This window comes from Mustela nigripes, chromosome 14 (assembly GCF_022355385.1).
Source record: "Mustela nigripes isolate SB6536 chromosome 14, MUSNIG.SB6536, whole genome shotgun sequence".
NCBI classification, from domain to species: Eukaryota; Metazoa; Chordata; class Mammalia; order Carnivora; family Mustelidae; genus Mustela; species Mustela nigripes.
The window spans coordinates 34,799,011-34,815,797 of NC_081570.1; the positions used below are offsets into that span (position 1 = coordinate 34,799,011).

Below are 16,787 nucleotides of genomic sequence, written 5' to 3' on the forward strand. Positions count from 1 at the left end.
AAAAAAAAAAAAAAAAAAAAAGAAAACAAAGAAGGACTGCCATGAGGTGACAGGGAGGGGACAGGATAAGAAAGCAGCTTCACAGACCAGCTGAGCAGCTGCTTTTGAAACTCTGGGGACCCTTTCCAAGGCCTTCCATGGGGTTAGAGAAAAGGCTGGGTGTTCTGAATCCTCTTTAAAAAATAAAAAAACTTTTTTAAAATTAAGAGTTTTATTTTTTTATTTTTTATTTTTTTAAAGATTTTATTTATTTATTTGAAAGAGAGACAGTGAGAGAGAACATGAGTGAGGAGAAGGTCAGAGGGAGAAGCAGACTTCCCATGGAGCTGGGAGCCTGATGTGGGACTCGATCCTGGGACTCCAGGATCATGACCTGAGCCGAAGGCAGTCGTCCAACCAACTGAGCCACCCAGGCGCCCAAGAGTTTTATTTTTTAATTTAAAAAATTTTTAAATTTTTTAACCTTTAAAAAATTTTAAATTTTTTAGCCTTTAAAAATTTAAAATTTTTTTTAAATTTTTTAAGAAGATTTTATTTATTTATTTGACAGACAGAGAGCACAAGTAGGCAGAGAGGCAGGCAGAGAGAGAGAAGGGGAAGCAGGCTCCCCGTGGAGCAGAGAGCCCGGTGCCGGGCTCGATCCCAGGACCCTGGGATCATGACCTGAGCTGAAAGCAGAGGCTTTAACCCACTGAGCCACCCCTATTTTTTAATTTTTTTAAAGTAAGCTCTAGACCCAGCATGGGTCTTGAACTCACAACCCCAAGATCAAGAGTTGTATGTTTTATAGACTAAGCCAGCTAGGCACTCTAACTGAACCCCATTTTATTTGTTTGTTTGTTTATCTATCTATTTGATGGAGAGAGAGAGAGAGCAGCAAAAGCAGGGGGAGTAGAAGGGGGAGAAGCAGGCTGCCCACTGTGCGGCACTCAATCCCAGCACCCTGCTAGGCTCATGATCTGAGCTGAAGGAAGATGCTCAACCAACTGAGCCACTCAGGTACCCCTGAATCCCATTTTAAAGAAATTACCAACAGGCTCCGGGTGCCCAAGAAAAAAGTTTCTCTGTAACCCAAGGGTAGGCCTGGGTAAGCTGGATATTCAGTAGGAGAGAGACAACCAAGACCTGGGGTTCCTATAGATCAGCGAGAGCTGGGATATAGAGGCCAAATATATTTTCCCAACTGGTCTGGGGAAGATGGACTAAATGGAGAAAAGGTCTATCACTGATCAAATTCTGCTGGCCAAGCCAGGAGTGGTTTCTTCCTCTGGTCTTTCAGGAGGCTGTCTTGCAGTAATTCGGGCTGAAGACTCAATTTTGTTATTTCCTAGCTATGTACCTTGGGTAAATTTCAACTTTTTTTTTTAAGATTTTATTTATTTATTTGACATACGGAGATCACAAGTAGGCAGAGAGAGGAGGAAGCAGACTCCCTGCTGAGCAGAAAGCCCGATGTGGGGCTCGATCCCAGGACTCTGAGATCATGACCTGAGCCAAAAGCAGAGGCTTTAACCCACTGAGCCATCCAGGTGCCCCCAAATTTCAACTTTTTAAAGTCTCAGTTTCGACTTCACCAGATGGGTCAGTAATGGATCCCTATCTACCTCAGAGGGTTTTTATGAGAATCCAATAAGATAGTATATTTGAGAACATTTTATTTTATTGTTTTTTTTAAAAAGATTTTATTTATTTATTTATTTGACAGATAGAGATCACAAGTAGGCAGAGAGGCAGACAGAGAGAGTGGAGGAAGCAGGCTCCCCGCTGAGCAGAGAGCCTGATGCAGGGCTCCAGCCCAGGACTCTGAGATCATGACCTGAGCTGAAGGCAGGGGCTTTAACCCACTGAGCCACCCAGGTGCCCCCGAGAACATTTTAAAGTTATAAACAATAGGGGCACCTGGGTGGCACAGTTGGTTAAGCATCTGACTCTTGGTTTCGGCTTAGGTTGTAATCTCAGGATGGTGAGTCGGCTTGTCCCTCTCCCACTGTCCCTCCCACCTCTCGTGTGTGTGTGTGTGTGTGTGTGTGTGTGTGTGTGTATGTATGTGTGTGCTTGTGCGCATACTCTCTTGCTCTCTAAAAAGAAATGAATTTTCAAAGCTACAAACAACTGGAAGCCAATGGCATTCCAGGAGGGGGAGTGCTGTCCACGTGGCCAGTGCTGGGAGTTTCAGTTGGTGTGCCGGCCCTTGCATGCGGGCACCATCACCGAAGAAAACACCAAAGGCTGCAATGCTGCTGTTGACCAACGCTCCTGCTTGAAAGTTCTCTGGTGAGGCACTGGGTGGAATGTGTCTGCCACTCATTAAAAATGCCAGCCTTGGGCGCCTTCTCTCTCTCTGCCTGCCTCTCTGCCTGCTTGTGGTCTGTCAAATAAATAAAAATCTTAAAAAAAAAAAAAAAATGCCAGCCTTAGGGCACCTGGGTGGCTCAGTGGGTTAAAGCCTCTGCCTTCAGCTCAGGTCATGATCCCAGGGTCCTGGGATCCAGCCCCACATCGGGCTCTCTGCTCTGCAGCCAGCCTGCTTCCCTTCCTCTCTCTCTGCCTACTTGTGATCTCTGTCAAATAAATAATAAATTTTTAAAAAATGCCAGCCTTCCTTGTAACAAAGGCATGGATGTCTGACCAGGCTTCACCTCCAGATGCAGCCACCCCAGACTCTGGGCTGAGAACTAGTGATACAAAGAAGCAGGAACCAGAGAGAACCCACTTTGGGCTTGCTGGGTGGCGGAAGCAGCAGTGCAAGCCGGGGTATCCTGTGGTCAGTGAGGATGGCAGTGGGGTCCTCGGCACAATGGTTTGGCGCATACATCTTGGCTATAACCCAGTTTTTAAGCTTGATTCTGCAGCCATCGTAGAACTGTGGGCTTGGATTTTTTTTTATTGGCTTAAATCAGCCAGAGTTTGTTATGATGCTTCGTTATAATGCTTACCTTACTGGTAAACTAGTGACACTTGGGAAAGGCTTCTCAGAAATGACCATTTCTCACATAGAGGAAGAAAGTGGTTAAAATGTGAGAAGAAAGGAATTGCAGAGGAAGGCTGCATCTGTCTCAGGTAGAGAAATTAAGGTGAAGGATGGTTTCAGGCCAAGGCCACACCTCCCCAATTCATTTACCAATATTACATGTGGTTCTTGTGGAAGTGTAAGTTTAAAAAAAAAGTCAGGAGAGATCTCATGGTAATAGCAACCATCTCACATATGGCTTTCTTGGAACCCTGTTTCTGCACTGAAATTTCAGAAAGTAGGTTCTATGGATCCAAAATTCATTCACTCATTCCTTCCCTCACTCATTCCCGCCCGTCACTATAAACTATAAACCAGTTTTTTTTTTTTTTTTAAGATTTCATTTATTTATTTGACAGAGAGAGACACAGAGAGAGAGGGAACACAAGCAGGGGGAGTGGGAAAAGCAGGCTTCCTGCTGAATGGGGAGCCCAATGCGGGACTCGATCCCATAAGCCCGGAATCATGACTTGAGCTGAAGGCAGACACTTAACTACCGAGACACCCAGGTGCCCCTAAACCTGTTCTGAGAGCTAGGGATGCATACTAGGTCAATCCCTGGCCTTAAGGATCTCAGTCAGTAGAGAAGGCACAGTCATAGGTAACCCCCGTAACCTGTGACTGTATTTTAATAAAGGTGCTAACAAAGTTCTAGGGTTCAGAGGAAGAAGGAATGCTTAGGTTGGCTGTAGGGAGTCATGGGAAGAGTCAGGGAAGGTTCTGCAGAGGAGAAAACACTTGGGCAGAGTCTTCAAAAGAGGGATTCCAGACAGAGAGGGCATGTACAGGGCGTGGAGTGGCACAGCAGGACTGTGTGGACAGGACACCCTAGGGCCCTTGTGTGCTCCCGGAGCTGCGTGTGCACCTCACAACATTTAATGACATTTAATTTTCACAACAGTTCTCCAAGATGATTATTATTGTCTCAATTTTTCTAGTTTCGAAAATCTAAGGTCTAGGGAGGAAAAATCTAACCAGTGAGCTGCACAGCTGAGACGTGAATCCAGGTCTGTTTCATTCTAAACTCTGAAGGGAGGTATGTAGCTTTTAAAAAAAGGGAAGGAAAGGGACGCTTGAGTGGCTCAGTGGGTTGAGCCGCTGCCTTCAGCATGATCCCAGGGTCCTGGGATTGAGTCCCGTGTGGGGCTCCCTGCTCAGCGGGCAGCCTGCTGCTCCTCCTGCCTGTGCTCGTTCTCTCTTGGGTTGACTGACTGATAGGAAGATAGGTAGATAAATAAATAAATAAAATCTTTAAAAAAAAAAATAAAAAGGAAAAGAAAAAAACTGAAGAAGTTCTCTGTTTGCTTGGGGAGAAGGAAAATGATGTGGTTTCTACCAGTTAACTCCTTCAGCAGCTCTCTTACTCTACTATATTCTAGATGTAGAAATAATCTCAAAAAGAATAGCCATTCTTATTGATCTTGAGCTTTTTGTCTATTTTCTGTATAAAAACACCTAGCCAGGGGTGCCTGGGTGGCTCAGTCTTAAGCGTCTGCCTTCAGCTCAGGTCATGATCCCAGGGTCCTGGGATTGAGCCTGCATTGGGCTCCCCACTCGCCAGGAAGCCTGCTTCTCCCTCTCCCACTCCCCATGCTTGTGATCCCTCTCTGCTGTGTCTCTCTCTGTCAAATAAATAAATAAATAAAATCTTAAAAAAAAAAAAAAACAAAAAAAAACCACTCAGCAGCCAAAGTGTGGAACCATTCAGATTCTCAGCCCATCAGAGAAGCCCTGATACTTGTGTGTCTCTCATGCACTACACAGAGGCAAACCTCAGAGATAGTGTATGTTTGGTTCCACTGCAATAAAGTGAATATTACACTAAAGCAAGTTAAATGAATTTTTTGGTTTCCCAGTGCATATAAAAGTTATGTTTACACTATACAGTAGTCCATGAATTGTGCAATAGCATTATGTCTAAATAAATAAATATAAATAATTTATTGCTAAAAAAGGCTATCATCTGAGTTTTCAGCGAGTCCTAATCTTTTCGCTGGTGAAGGGTCTGGCCTCGCTGTTGATGGCTGCTCACCGGTCAGGTTGGTGGGTGCTGAAGGCTGGGGTGGCGGTGGTGGTTTCTTAAAATAAGACAACAAGGAAGTCTGCTGCACTGATTGGCTCTTCCTTTTGGAAACGATTTCCCTGTAGCACGTGATGCTGTTTGATAGCATTTTACCCAGAGCAGAACTTCTTTCAAAATGGGAACTTAGTCCTCTCGACCCTAAAGCTGCTTCAGCAACTAAGTTTACAGAATGTCCTAAATCCTTTACTGTCATCTCCATGATCTTCACGGCGTCTTCACTGGGAGCAGGTTCCATCTCCAGGAACCACTGTCTTTGCTCTTCCGTAAGCTGTAACTCCTCACCTGTTCAGGTTTTCTCAAGAGATGGCCGCACTTCAGCCGCTCCTTCAGGCACCTCTTCTGACTCTCGTTCTCTTGCTCTTTCCACCCCATCTGCGGTCACTTCCTCCACTCAAGTGCTCAGCCGGTCACAGTCACCCGTGAGAGCTGGCGCCCCCTTCTTCCGAAGTCCTGCTCATGATAGTATTTTGACCTCTTCCTGTGGATCACAAATGCCCTTCCTTCCTTCCTTCCTTCCTTTCTTTCTTTCTTTCTTTCTTTTTTTTATATTTTAGAGAGGCGGAGAGCATAAGCATGTGGGGAAGGGGTACATGGAAGGGGAGAGAGAGGATCTCAAGCAGACTCCCCACTGAGCACAGAGTCCTACACTGGCTCAGTCTCCCAATCCTGAGATTATGACCTGAGCTGAAACCAGCTGAAACAGATGGAGCATCCCAGGTGCCCCTCTAGAAGGTTTTCAGTTATTCCATCAGAGGAATAACTATGGCAGCTACAGCCTTAATAAATATATTTCTTTTATTAGAGAGAGAGAGAGAACACAAGCAAGTGGGGCAGGGGGTAGGTCTGTAGGGAAGGGGCAGAGGGAGAGGGGGACCTTGTACTTCTATGTTACGAATATGGGCCTCTTTCCTCAAACCTCAGGAACCCACCTCTGCTAGCTTCTGACTTTTCTTCTACAGCTTCCTCTCCTCTCTCAACCTTTGCAGAATTGAAGAGAGTGAGGGCCTGCTCTGGTGAGGCTTTGGTTTAAGGGAATATCGTGGCAGGCTTGATCTTCTATTCTGACCACTAAAACTTTCTCCATATCAGCAATAAGTTTGTTTTGCTTATCATCTGTGTGCTCACTACAGTGGCACTTTTAATTTCCTTCAAGAACTTTTCCTTTCAATTCACAACTTGTCTATTTGATGCAGAAGGCCCAGCTTTCAGCCTATCTCGGCTTTTAACATGTCTCCCTCACTTAAAAGTTTACTCATTTCTAGCTTTTGATTTAAAGTAAGGCGTTAAAAAAAAAAAAAAAGTGAGAGATGTGCAATTCTTCCTTTCACTTGAACACTTAAGAGGCCATTGCAGGGTTATTAACTGGTCTAATTTCATTTTTAAAATAAATTTTAAAAGATTTTATTTATTTGAGAGAGAGAGCGAGTGCACAAGCTGTGGGAGGGGCAGAGGGAGAGGAATAAGCAGACTCCCCACTGAGAATGGAGCCCAATGTGGTCTTGATCCCAGGATCTGGGATCATGACCAGAGCCAAAGGTAGAGGCTTAACTGACTGAGCCACCCAGGTGCCCCAACTGGCCTAATTTCAATATTGCCTCTCAAGGAATAGGGAGACCAGAGGATAGGAAAGAGATGGGAATGACTGGTTGGTCGAGCAGCTAGAACACACACAAAGTTTATCAATTAAGATAAATTAAGGGGCACCTGGGTGGCTCAGTGGGTTAAAGTTTCTGCCTTTGGCTCAGCTCATGATCCCAGGGTCCTGGGATCAAGCCCCAAATTGGGCTTTCTGCTCAGCAGGGAGCCTGCTTCCTCCTCTCTCTCTGCCTGCCTTTCTGTCTACTTGTGATCTCTGTCTGTCAAATAAATAAATAAAATCTTAAAAAACCCCACAAAACTTTAAAAAAAGATAAATGAAGATGCAGTCTGTGGAGCCCCTGCCCATTACAACAGTAACATCAAAAATCACTGACCACAGATCACCAGAACAAATATGATAACAATGAAAAAGTCTGAAATATTTTGCAAAAATTACCAAGATGTGACACAGAGACATGAAGTGAGCAAATATTGTTGGAAAAATGGTACGCAGAGACTTGCTCAACACAGGGTCGCAACAAACGCTCAGTTTGTAAAAGAAATGCAGTATCTGTGCAGTGCAGTAAAACGAGGCATGCCTGTACAGTTCTTCTCCAGTGGCAGAGCAGAGTGAGCTAACACTGCACCTCCAAGACAGGAGCTCGGAGTGAATGGTTTCCGAAGAAACTGCTAATCCTCCCCCAGGCCAGGAACCTACGAGACTACCTCTCTTCAACAGCAGGTGAGACAAGGTGCTCACGGAGTCTAGGAGGTCAAAAGCAGGTTTCAACACTTTTGCTGGATTACTGGCCCTTCTCACATAGGTCCAAGAGCCACTGTAAAGTTGTTAATCTGGGCCATTAGATCTTTTTGGTTATGTTTTAAAATTTTTGATAATAAGGCTGTATATATTTATGAGCTTATCTGTAAGATACATTCCTAAAAATGGAACTGCTAAGTCAAAATTAACAGGTTTGACAATGTTGTCAATTCTCCTCCAAAGACGGCTTTATCAATTCATGGTCTCACCCACAGAGAATGCATGTGCTGGTCCCCTAATCGTCACCAGCACTGAGCACCAACTGTACTACCGTGCTAGGAAAAAAATGGCATCTGTGATTGTAATTTGGTTTACCTTTGGCTTCAATCCTTTGGCCACTTCCAATTAGGCAGTTCTTGATGTCCGCTCCTTTCTCTATCACAGCATTGTTGCAGATAACGCTGTCTTGGATGTTGCATCTGGAACACAATAAACAGCCAGGTTACAGAATGCCCGTGGCTCCCATCCGCATCCTCACTGCTATGGGTTGGGGGTTCTGGCTCCTCCACAGGCTAGGAATAGCTACTCCATCCAGTTAATGGCTACATGCCTCAAATTATCACTGGGAGACAGAATGGCTCAGCCAGCCCAAGGGTGGACCTGGTTTTAGCGAAGTCCAGACTTCAGACAGGCTCCTAATGATCTTTCCCGCCAAGGCTTGAAAACTGCAGACCCCATGACTTCAGTTCTTTAGGTACCCATCCCTGCTGCACTGACCCATCACTCAGCTGCTCACCTGGGAATATATCTCAAATTTCATTTAAGGCTTAAGTCCCATGAATCTCCCTAGGAGATCAGCTATGGGAACAACAGGTGCCCCACAGCTCTCACTACAGACTTTTGGTTAATCAAAACCAAACTCGTTTAGAAAACAAAAACAAGAAACAAAACCCAGTGTTTTTTAAACTAGCTCCAGGCTACATCAAAAACTACTCCGGGGGGCGCCTGGGTGGCTCAGTAGGTTAAGCTTCTGCCTTCTGCTCAGGTCATGATCTTAGGGTCTGGGGATTGAGCCCCACATCGGGCTCTTTGCCCAATGGGGAGCCTGCTTCCCCCTCTCTGTCTTGTGATCTCTCTTTTTAAAAGGCTTTATTTATTTATTTGACAGAGAGAGATCACAAGCAGGCAGAGTGGCAGGCAGAGGGAGAGAGAGAAGCAGACTCCCCACCAAGCAAGGAGCCCGATGTGGGACTTGATTCCAGAACCCTGGGATCATGACCTGAGCCAAAGGCAGCTGTTTAACTAACTAAGCCACCCAGGCATCCCAATAAATAAAAATCTTAAAAAAAAAAAAGAAGAAAGAAAGACTACCCTAGATCCTACATTCTCAAGAATAGCACCTCTTGCTCTTGGCATTTTAATGTGTTTAAAGAGCACATTTCTGGCTCTTGAAGACTGGTAGGTGAGAAGACAGGTCCTTTTGAAAACCTTCACTAGCACCCACTGCCTACCTACTCTATGCTAGATGTCGTGCAAATAAATACTCTAGGTACGTTACAGGAGTGACTTACAAATCCAGCCATTTAATCAGAAAAATCACTTGGGCAGTGCAAAAAAATAAACAAAAACACCCTCATTGTCTTGGCTTCCATCAATCCTTGTGGTAGGTCTGAGATGGGGGCCTCATATATTTAGAAAAAAAGAGCTTCCTAGATGATTCTGGGAGTATCATTTTTGCCTCTGATGCAGTAAAAAATAACAACCACAGATGAGGTAACAAACAGATTTAGGGAAGTTAAACCATTTGCCCCAAACCACATAATTGCCAAGCAGCAGATTCAAATCTAGGTCTGCCTGACTCCAGAATCCATACATTTAATCATAATGCCATATAAAGAAATCAAGAGAAGGAAAGACTGGAGGAAGCTTGCTTGGAATTGCCAAGCTGCTCTTGAGAGCCGAGTGGCTCTGTGGAGGGAAGGGTTCGGCCCTAACAGGGAAATATTCGCTACCTTTAAGAGTCAGAAGTGGGCAGCTAAAGCGGAGAAGGAAGGTGAGTAGGAAGGGTGTGAGCATCCATTTAAACAAAACAAAACAAAACACCAATTAAGGAAAAATCCTCAGGCAACCCAGGAGGCATGGGGGATGGCGAGGAGGACATTCCAAAGCCTGAAAACTATTTGTGCAGAGGCTATTAAAAAAGATTCTTCCCAAACACCAAGACTTTTTAGTAAAATGCAGAAAAGGAATTCTAGCCTGCTATACCATTCCAGAGTCGTCTTTATCTCTATTCTTCTGGAAGGTTAAGCCAGTCGGAAAGCAGCAAAAGGCAAAAGCCACAGCACCTCTGTGGTGTGGGCTGGAGAATTAGTTTGTTTTTTGGCTCAGATTCAGAATATACACACAAAAAATCGGGATACACAGTGGGTGGGAATTAAGGGACCTTCCAGAACTTTCCAACTTGTCTTCTGCTTTAGGCAAAGCAGTTCAGTTAGCAGCTAGAGTGGCTCCTGCTTCTTGATGAAAATTCCCCCAAGAAGAGTAGTAAGGAAGTATATAGAAAGCCTCAGAAATAGATTCCTGGGACAAAGCAGGCTTACAATTGGCTACTAGGTTCTCACTGAAAAGTCTTTCTTTTTCCAGAGTGGGAGTAGGAGGATACCTCCTGCTCAGTAGTTTAAGAGCCTGAGAACACAGGCTCTGGAGCTACTGACCACCCGCAGGCGCCTGCGTAACAATAAAGAACCTCTTGCTGATTGCATCCAGTGGCAGTGTTGGATTCTTGGGTAAGGGGATCCACGGGTCTTTCACTAGGAAAGGGGTAAACATAGTCGGCATAGATCAAAACAGCCAAGAGGAACTCAAGAGGCCATAATTAGAGACTACTACATGGCTATTTTGGGATTTGGGATATAAGTGGGAACCATTTCTGGAAGGAAGAGGCTAGACTGATTGAGGTCAGAATTCCATAGGAATGGATAGCCTGGGTTCTCCTTCTGTCTAGCCAGTCTGATTGAGGTGTTCAGGAAACTTGTCTCATTTAGTTTCTGTGTAATTCCCTCTGAGACCCATAAACTAGCAATGCAGAATCTGCAGATATGATGGGGAAAAAGTAGGTTGACTGAAAAGAAACTGGGGCTCTCCTGAAGCTCTTGGTCAGTGGATCTGCGGAAGGCTTTGAGATGAACACCTGACAAAATGCTTAGTGAGTGTGAATCTCTTTTCTGCCATTTGGTTCTTCATTGTTCCCTATAACCACTGCTATGGTCACAAGTCACCTCCATGAGCAAGGCCGAGGTATTCTGGAAAAATGTCAAGCCAATATAGAGCTTTCCGTCTCTCCAGAAAGAAATTCCAAGATTAAGGATTTTACTGGATGTGTTTGTGTGTGCTCACACTGGAGAGGAAGGATGATAGTACGGTATCAAGTAAGCTCTTTCCAGGTTGCCAATCTGTAATAATGGCTTTGCCTTTTCTATTTTTTTTTTTAAGATTTTATTTATTTGACACACAGAGAGAGAGAGATCACAAGAAGGCAGAGAAGTAGGCAGAGAGAGGCGGTGTGTGTGTGTGGGCGGGGGAGCAAGCTCCTTGCTGAGCAGAGAGCCCAATGTGGGGCTCAGTCCCAGGACCCTGAGATCATGACCTGAGCCAAAGGCAGAGGCTTAACTCAATAGCCACCCAGGTGCCCCTGCTTTGCGTTTTCTGGTTAGTGCATAAAGCTGAGGGAAGGGGACTTCTCTACAGCTCAAACAAAAAACTGACCCAGTGCCAAAACTATGTTTTTTGCCATGTAGTTTTAACTCTTAGCTCAGTACTAAGGACTCTGCTGTGCTAATACTGGTTGTTTTTCTAAGAAGCTGCTGAGAGATGGCTAAGATTAATGGGTTTCAGTCATCATTTCTACTTGGTGGGGTTAAATTATTTTTGGGGGGCAAGGGAAGAGGGAGAGAGAATCTTAACCACCCTTCACGCTCAGCTCAGAGCTGAGCAGAAGGCTGGGCTCCTTCACAACCCTGAGATCATGCCCTGAGCCAAAATCAAGAATTGGATGTTTAACTGACTGAGCCACACAGGTGCTCCTTGGTGTGGTTAAATTTTAAGCAAAACTGCAGGCTTTGGGAAACTACCCTGAAAATCCTAATGCTTCAGTGGAGAAGAGACTATGAGAAAGACCATCCACTGCTTGGCCAGGCATACTATACCACATGATGTTCCCAGGCCTAGGATACAAGGAAGAAGCCCTGGGGGCACCTGGGTGGCTCAGTTGGTTAAGCCTCTGCTTCCAGGATGGGGAATAATCCTGGGGAGCCCTTTTCTCTTCTCTCTCCTTCTGTCCCTCCCCACCACTCTCTCTCAAATAAATAAATCTTTTTTTTACAAGGTTTTATTCATTTTTTTTTGACAGAGAGAGACATATAGCAAGAGAGGGAACATAAGCAGGGGAGTGGGAGAGGGAGAAGCAGACTTCCTAATGAGCAGGGAGCCAGATGTGGGGCTCGATCCCAGGACCCTGGGATCACGACCTGAGCCAAAGGCAGATGCTTAATGACTGAGCCATTCAGGCACCCCAATAAACAAAATCTTAAAAAAAAAAAATGAAGAACCCCTGGCCAGGGAAGCAAAAGGGCCTCCAAATTTTAGTTGCTCCTCTGGCTTTGGTTAGAACTTTCTTCAGTTTATTACAGAAGAAAAGGGAACTCACATAACTCTGATGTCAACTCACATAACTCTCAGTCATTACACAAAGCATTTTAAGTTCATTATGTAACTTAATCCTTTTGGCAAGCCTGCAGGGATGGTGGTATTTATTCTAATTTTTACAGAGAAATTTGAGGCTTGCAGTGGTTAAGCAATGTGCCCAAGCATACATAGTGGTAAGTGACTCTCCTTTGTGTGAGGGACTTGGACTCAGCCGGTGACTGGGCAGTATTTGGCAAAGAGCCATCAATCTGTTTGGTAACCCTGAGGACAAGTAGGTTCTTCTCTGGAAGGAGCTGGTAGGTTTTCTAAACTTACTCATAACCTTGGGTAAGGAAAGAGTATGGAGCTGGAGATACACATAGTTTTTCTAGGTTTATGACTAAAGGCCTACTTTAGGTCTGCTCACTACTTCAGCCCCAAGATTATGGTTGATTCACCCAGATCTCCTCAGAGGCAAGAGTCTCCTGAGCTTAGCCCAAGGGATCCTTGTCCAGGAGTCCCTCTAGATGAAGAACCATGTATTATTATTATTATTATTATTAAAGATTTTCTGTATTTATTTGTCAAAGAATGAGAGAGAGAGAGAGAGAATGAGCACAAAAGCAGGGGTTGCAGCAGGCAGAGGGAGAAGTAGGCTCTCCACTGAATAAGGAGCCCATTGCAGGACTCGATCCAGGACCCTGGGATCATGACCTGAGCAGAAGATAGAGGCTTAACCAACTGATCCACCCAGGTATCCTCCATGTATTAATTTTAATGAAATATTTCAGGCACAGAGGTGCCTGGCGGCTCAGTGGGTTAAGACTCTGTCTTCGGCTCAGGTTATGTTCCCAGGGTCCTGGGATTGAGCCCCGCATCGGGCTCTCTGCGCAGTGGGGAACCTGCTTCCCCTTCTCCCTCTGCTTGCCTCTCTGCCTACTTGTGATCTCTCTCTCTGTCAAGTAAATAGATAAAGTATTTTTTTTTTTAAAGAAATATGTCAGGCACAGAAAAAAGTATATAGGGCGCCTGGGTGGCTCAGTGGGTTAAGCCGCTGCCTTCGGCTCAGGTCATGATCTCAGGTTCCTGGGATCGAGTCCCGCATCGGGCTCTCTGCTCGGCAGGGGGCCTGCTTCCCTCTCTCTCTATCTGACTGCCTCTGTCTACTTGTGTTCTCTGTCTGTCAAATAAATAAATAAAATCTTTAAAAAAAAAAAAAAAAGAAAAGAAAAAAGTATATATTAGTAGACAACATGTAGTATTGTTTTCCATGTTTCAAAATTTTATATAAATGCTATAATTCTCTATGTTTCCCTCTGCAACTTGTTTTTTTCTCCTTCAACATTATTATTTATGGTATTCGTCCAGGTTGATTCAGGTAATGAGACATAATGCTTGAAGAAATATTTTACTTTTCTGTCTGGCCACTCTTGCTCTTGGTCCTCTAGATGAAAATGTATTGGCTTCAGTGAACAAGCTGAAAATTTCCTCCCTTTGGTTCACTATATAAAGGTTTAGTGGTGAGAAATGTCTCCCTCCTAAGAAATCTAAGTCCTTATATTCCCTAAAGAGAGGCTAAGAAAAAGAAGGCCTTGGAGGGAATCAAAGTAATGAAGTAACAACCTCAAAGAATTCAGCAGTAGTATTCTCCACCTAAGAAGATGGGTTTAGTGTAAAGGCAAAAAATGAGTCAAAAGTCCTAAGGAGCTCCTTTAAGTCCAGGGGATCTTTCCAAAATTTCATAATTTGGTATTTTCAAGAGTGTTACTGAAGAAACATGGACAAAATTCTTCCAATAATCATGGTCCTTTTGCAACGCTAATTACCACATACTTAATTTTATGTTTAAGGGAGTTCACTTTTATACACAACCAACCCATTAATCAGTATTTTGTTTCATTTCTTACTTGGCTCTATTATTATTATTTTTTTTTAAGATTTTACTTATTTATTTGACACAGAGAGAGAGACAGTGAGAGAGGGAATACACGCAGGGGGAGTGGGAGAGGGAGAAGCAGGCCTCCTGCTGAGCATGGAGCCCACCTGACATGGGCCCCAATCCCAGGACCCTGGAATCATGACCTGAGCCCAAGACAGTGGCTTACCGACTGAGCCACCCAGATGCCCCTCTATTATGTTTTCAAGGACAGTTTTCCAGAGGGTTCTTGGGTGACACATCTCCTGAACCCCTGGAGTATTTCTGATGATTTTATATTTCAACCATAACTTGGATTAGCTATGGGACTCTTAGGTCACAATCATTTTCCCTCTAAATTTTCTAAATGTTGTCTCACTCCTAAATGTTTGTCTTAAATGTTCTCACAGAAAAGTCTGAGGCCAGCCCTCCTATGTGCCTCAGTGGTTTTTTCTGTCAGTTCTATGTGCCTTAAGATTTTGCAAAAGTGGGGCACCTGGGGGGCTCAGTGGGTTAAGCCTCCGCCTTCAGCTCAGGTTGTGATCTCAGGGTCCTGGGATTGAGCCCCACATGGAGCTCTCTGCTGAGCGGGGAGCCTACTTCCCCTTCTCCCTCTGCCTGCCTCTCTTCCTACTTGTGATCTTTCTCTCTCTGTGTCAAATAAATAAAATCTTAAAAAAAAAAAAAGATTTTGCAAAAAGAGATGTTTGCCAATTCTTTGGTTTACCCATGCCCTTATTCTTTATGTTGGTCAAATCTTGATGTTCTTTTTGGATTTGATCTGCATTCCATTGTATCTGGAATATTCCTCAGTCTGTATACTAGTATGTGGTAGTATTATCTAGTTTTATTGTAGATAAAGTTTCCTTTTCTGGTTTTGCTTGTATGTTTTTATTCTGGTGAGTTTTAAGGAGGGAGGTACTCTACCACTTTTTCTAGTAGTACACACAGCTCTCTTGACAGATGCTCAGCCAATTATGGTAGGGAAGAATAAATCAGGGATTCCTGTTTTTCGTTCAGTAAATACTTCTTAAGATGCCTAGTATATAAAAAGTACAGTACTAGGCATTAAGAGATACAGAGATATAGGAGAACTATTTCTGTATTCAAGGAAGCTGTAGTCTATTGAGGAAAAAAAAAGATGCACTAAATGGCACATGAACATACATCAAGTGTTATGGGTGCACAGAGAACACAGAGGTGGGGGAAAGACGGCTGCATGGAGTAGCCGGAATATGTACTGGACTTTGAAGGATGAGTAGGAGGATTTCTATAGGTAAAGATCTCTAGAAAGAGGCAATTTAGGCAGACTGAATGTCAGGAATAAAGGGGAGTAGAAAAAAAAAAAAGGGGAGTAGAAAAGTAAGGGACCCAGTGAGCTGGGCAGTCAGCTGAGTGCAGGTAAAGAGGACACTCAGGGTAACAATGAGATGCAATAATATATTGTTGGGCTTTGACAGTGGGCACTTGCTGCCTACAGAAAACACAGAAAATCTAGGTGAAAACTTGGCTCCCTGGCCTGCCTGCCCACATGTGAAGGAGCTACCTTACCCACTGGGTCATTCACTGTGGACTAGGAGGAGATGCAGGAGATGTTGTTCAGGACCAGAAAGCCAAAGATGCAGAGCACAGAACTGACAATGAAGCCTTGACAATGAAGTTTTCTCCAGACTTTGAATTCTTGGGCTTCAGCTGTCATAGAACATGGAACTTCCACCAGAAACTGAAAATGAGAAAGTCAGGCAGGAGTCTTCTCTGCAGTCTGGCCTATACCTTCCCCAAGGTGGTCCTGTTAGCATCCCTCATGACCTAAGGACCTTGGGCAGATGTCCAAGTAACTGTCCAGAAAGTCTTGGCAGCTCACCACTGCTGACAGAGACAAGCAAGCCTGGAATATGAGAAACTCCCTTCTGGACAAATTCATGTTTCTACTCTACTACTCAGGTCAGATGTAACAGCAGCAGGGTAATAAAATCTCATGTGACCGCAATTTAATGACTTTTCCCAAATTTACCATAAGTAATTAAAACTAAATGACCTGAAGATAATGGGAAAAGGTTCATATGGGATGCAGGATGTCTGATCTTATCACCAGGAGCTAATTTGCCAGATTGGGTAATCCACCCTCCCTAGTCATTAGCCCCATGCGGGCTGCCTATAGCTCTCCCTCAACTTTTTTTAGTTGAAAAAATAGCAGCCACCACCATCTAAACCTTTGTTTCCTTAGCTTAAGAGGCCATCCAAGACTGTACCACCTCCAAAACAGCAACTGACTCTAGGATATTATGCTAGGCATTCTCTATGAACTTCTCTCACATGAGCAACCTGAAGTTTCTTACCAAGCCTTGGTTCCTCACCAAGTCTCTTCACTTCAATTCAGGACACAATACTGGCCTTTAAAGAGGTGCCAGAGAGCTGTTCCTTTATCAGCCCGCCCACAGGAGGGGAAGGAGACGTAGCTAATTAGAGCAAATGGGAAAGTCATGGCATTGTCTTCCCTGGAAGGTCTGAGGTAAGATGAGACAGAGTGGAAGTTACAGAGCCTCATGAACTACTCTGGAAGGAGGCGATCAAATGTGTAAAGGCAAATGTGGTTCTGGTTTTGATAGAATGGTGATGCTGTCGGTCTCGTGCATGAATCCAGAATGGGACATAGAAAAGCAAGGGTACAATGAGAAGAAAGTCTGGAATTCCATACTCTGCTCATGTATAAAAATGCAGCAGTTGAGTGGGGTGGCTTCTGAGGCCCCATCTCACT

At 44.2% G+C, this 16,787-nt stretch overlaps 1 protein-coding gene across 2 annotated transcripts in view; it reads right to left on the reverse strand.

Moving 5' to 3' along the window:
* Positions 1-16,787, reverse strand: part of EIF2B3 (eukaryotic translation initiation factor 2B subunit gamma) — a 128,835-nt gene that overhangs the window by 6,330 nt on the left and 105,718 nt on the right. For both annotated transcript variants that reach the window (XM_059374557.1, XM_059374556.1), the window contains exon 11: positions 7,807-7,910. In XM_059374557.1, coding sequence (XP_059230540.1) covers positions 7,807-7,910 — 104 coding nt within the window. The remainder of the gene's footprint in view (positions 1-7,806; positions 7,911-16,787) is intronic.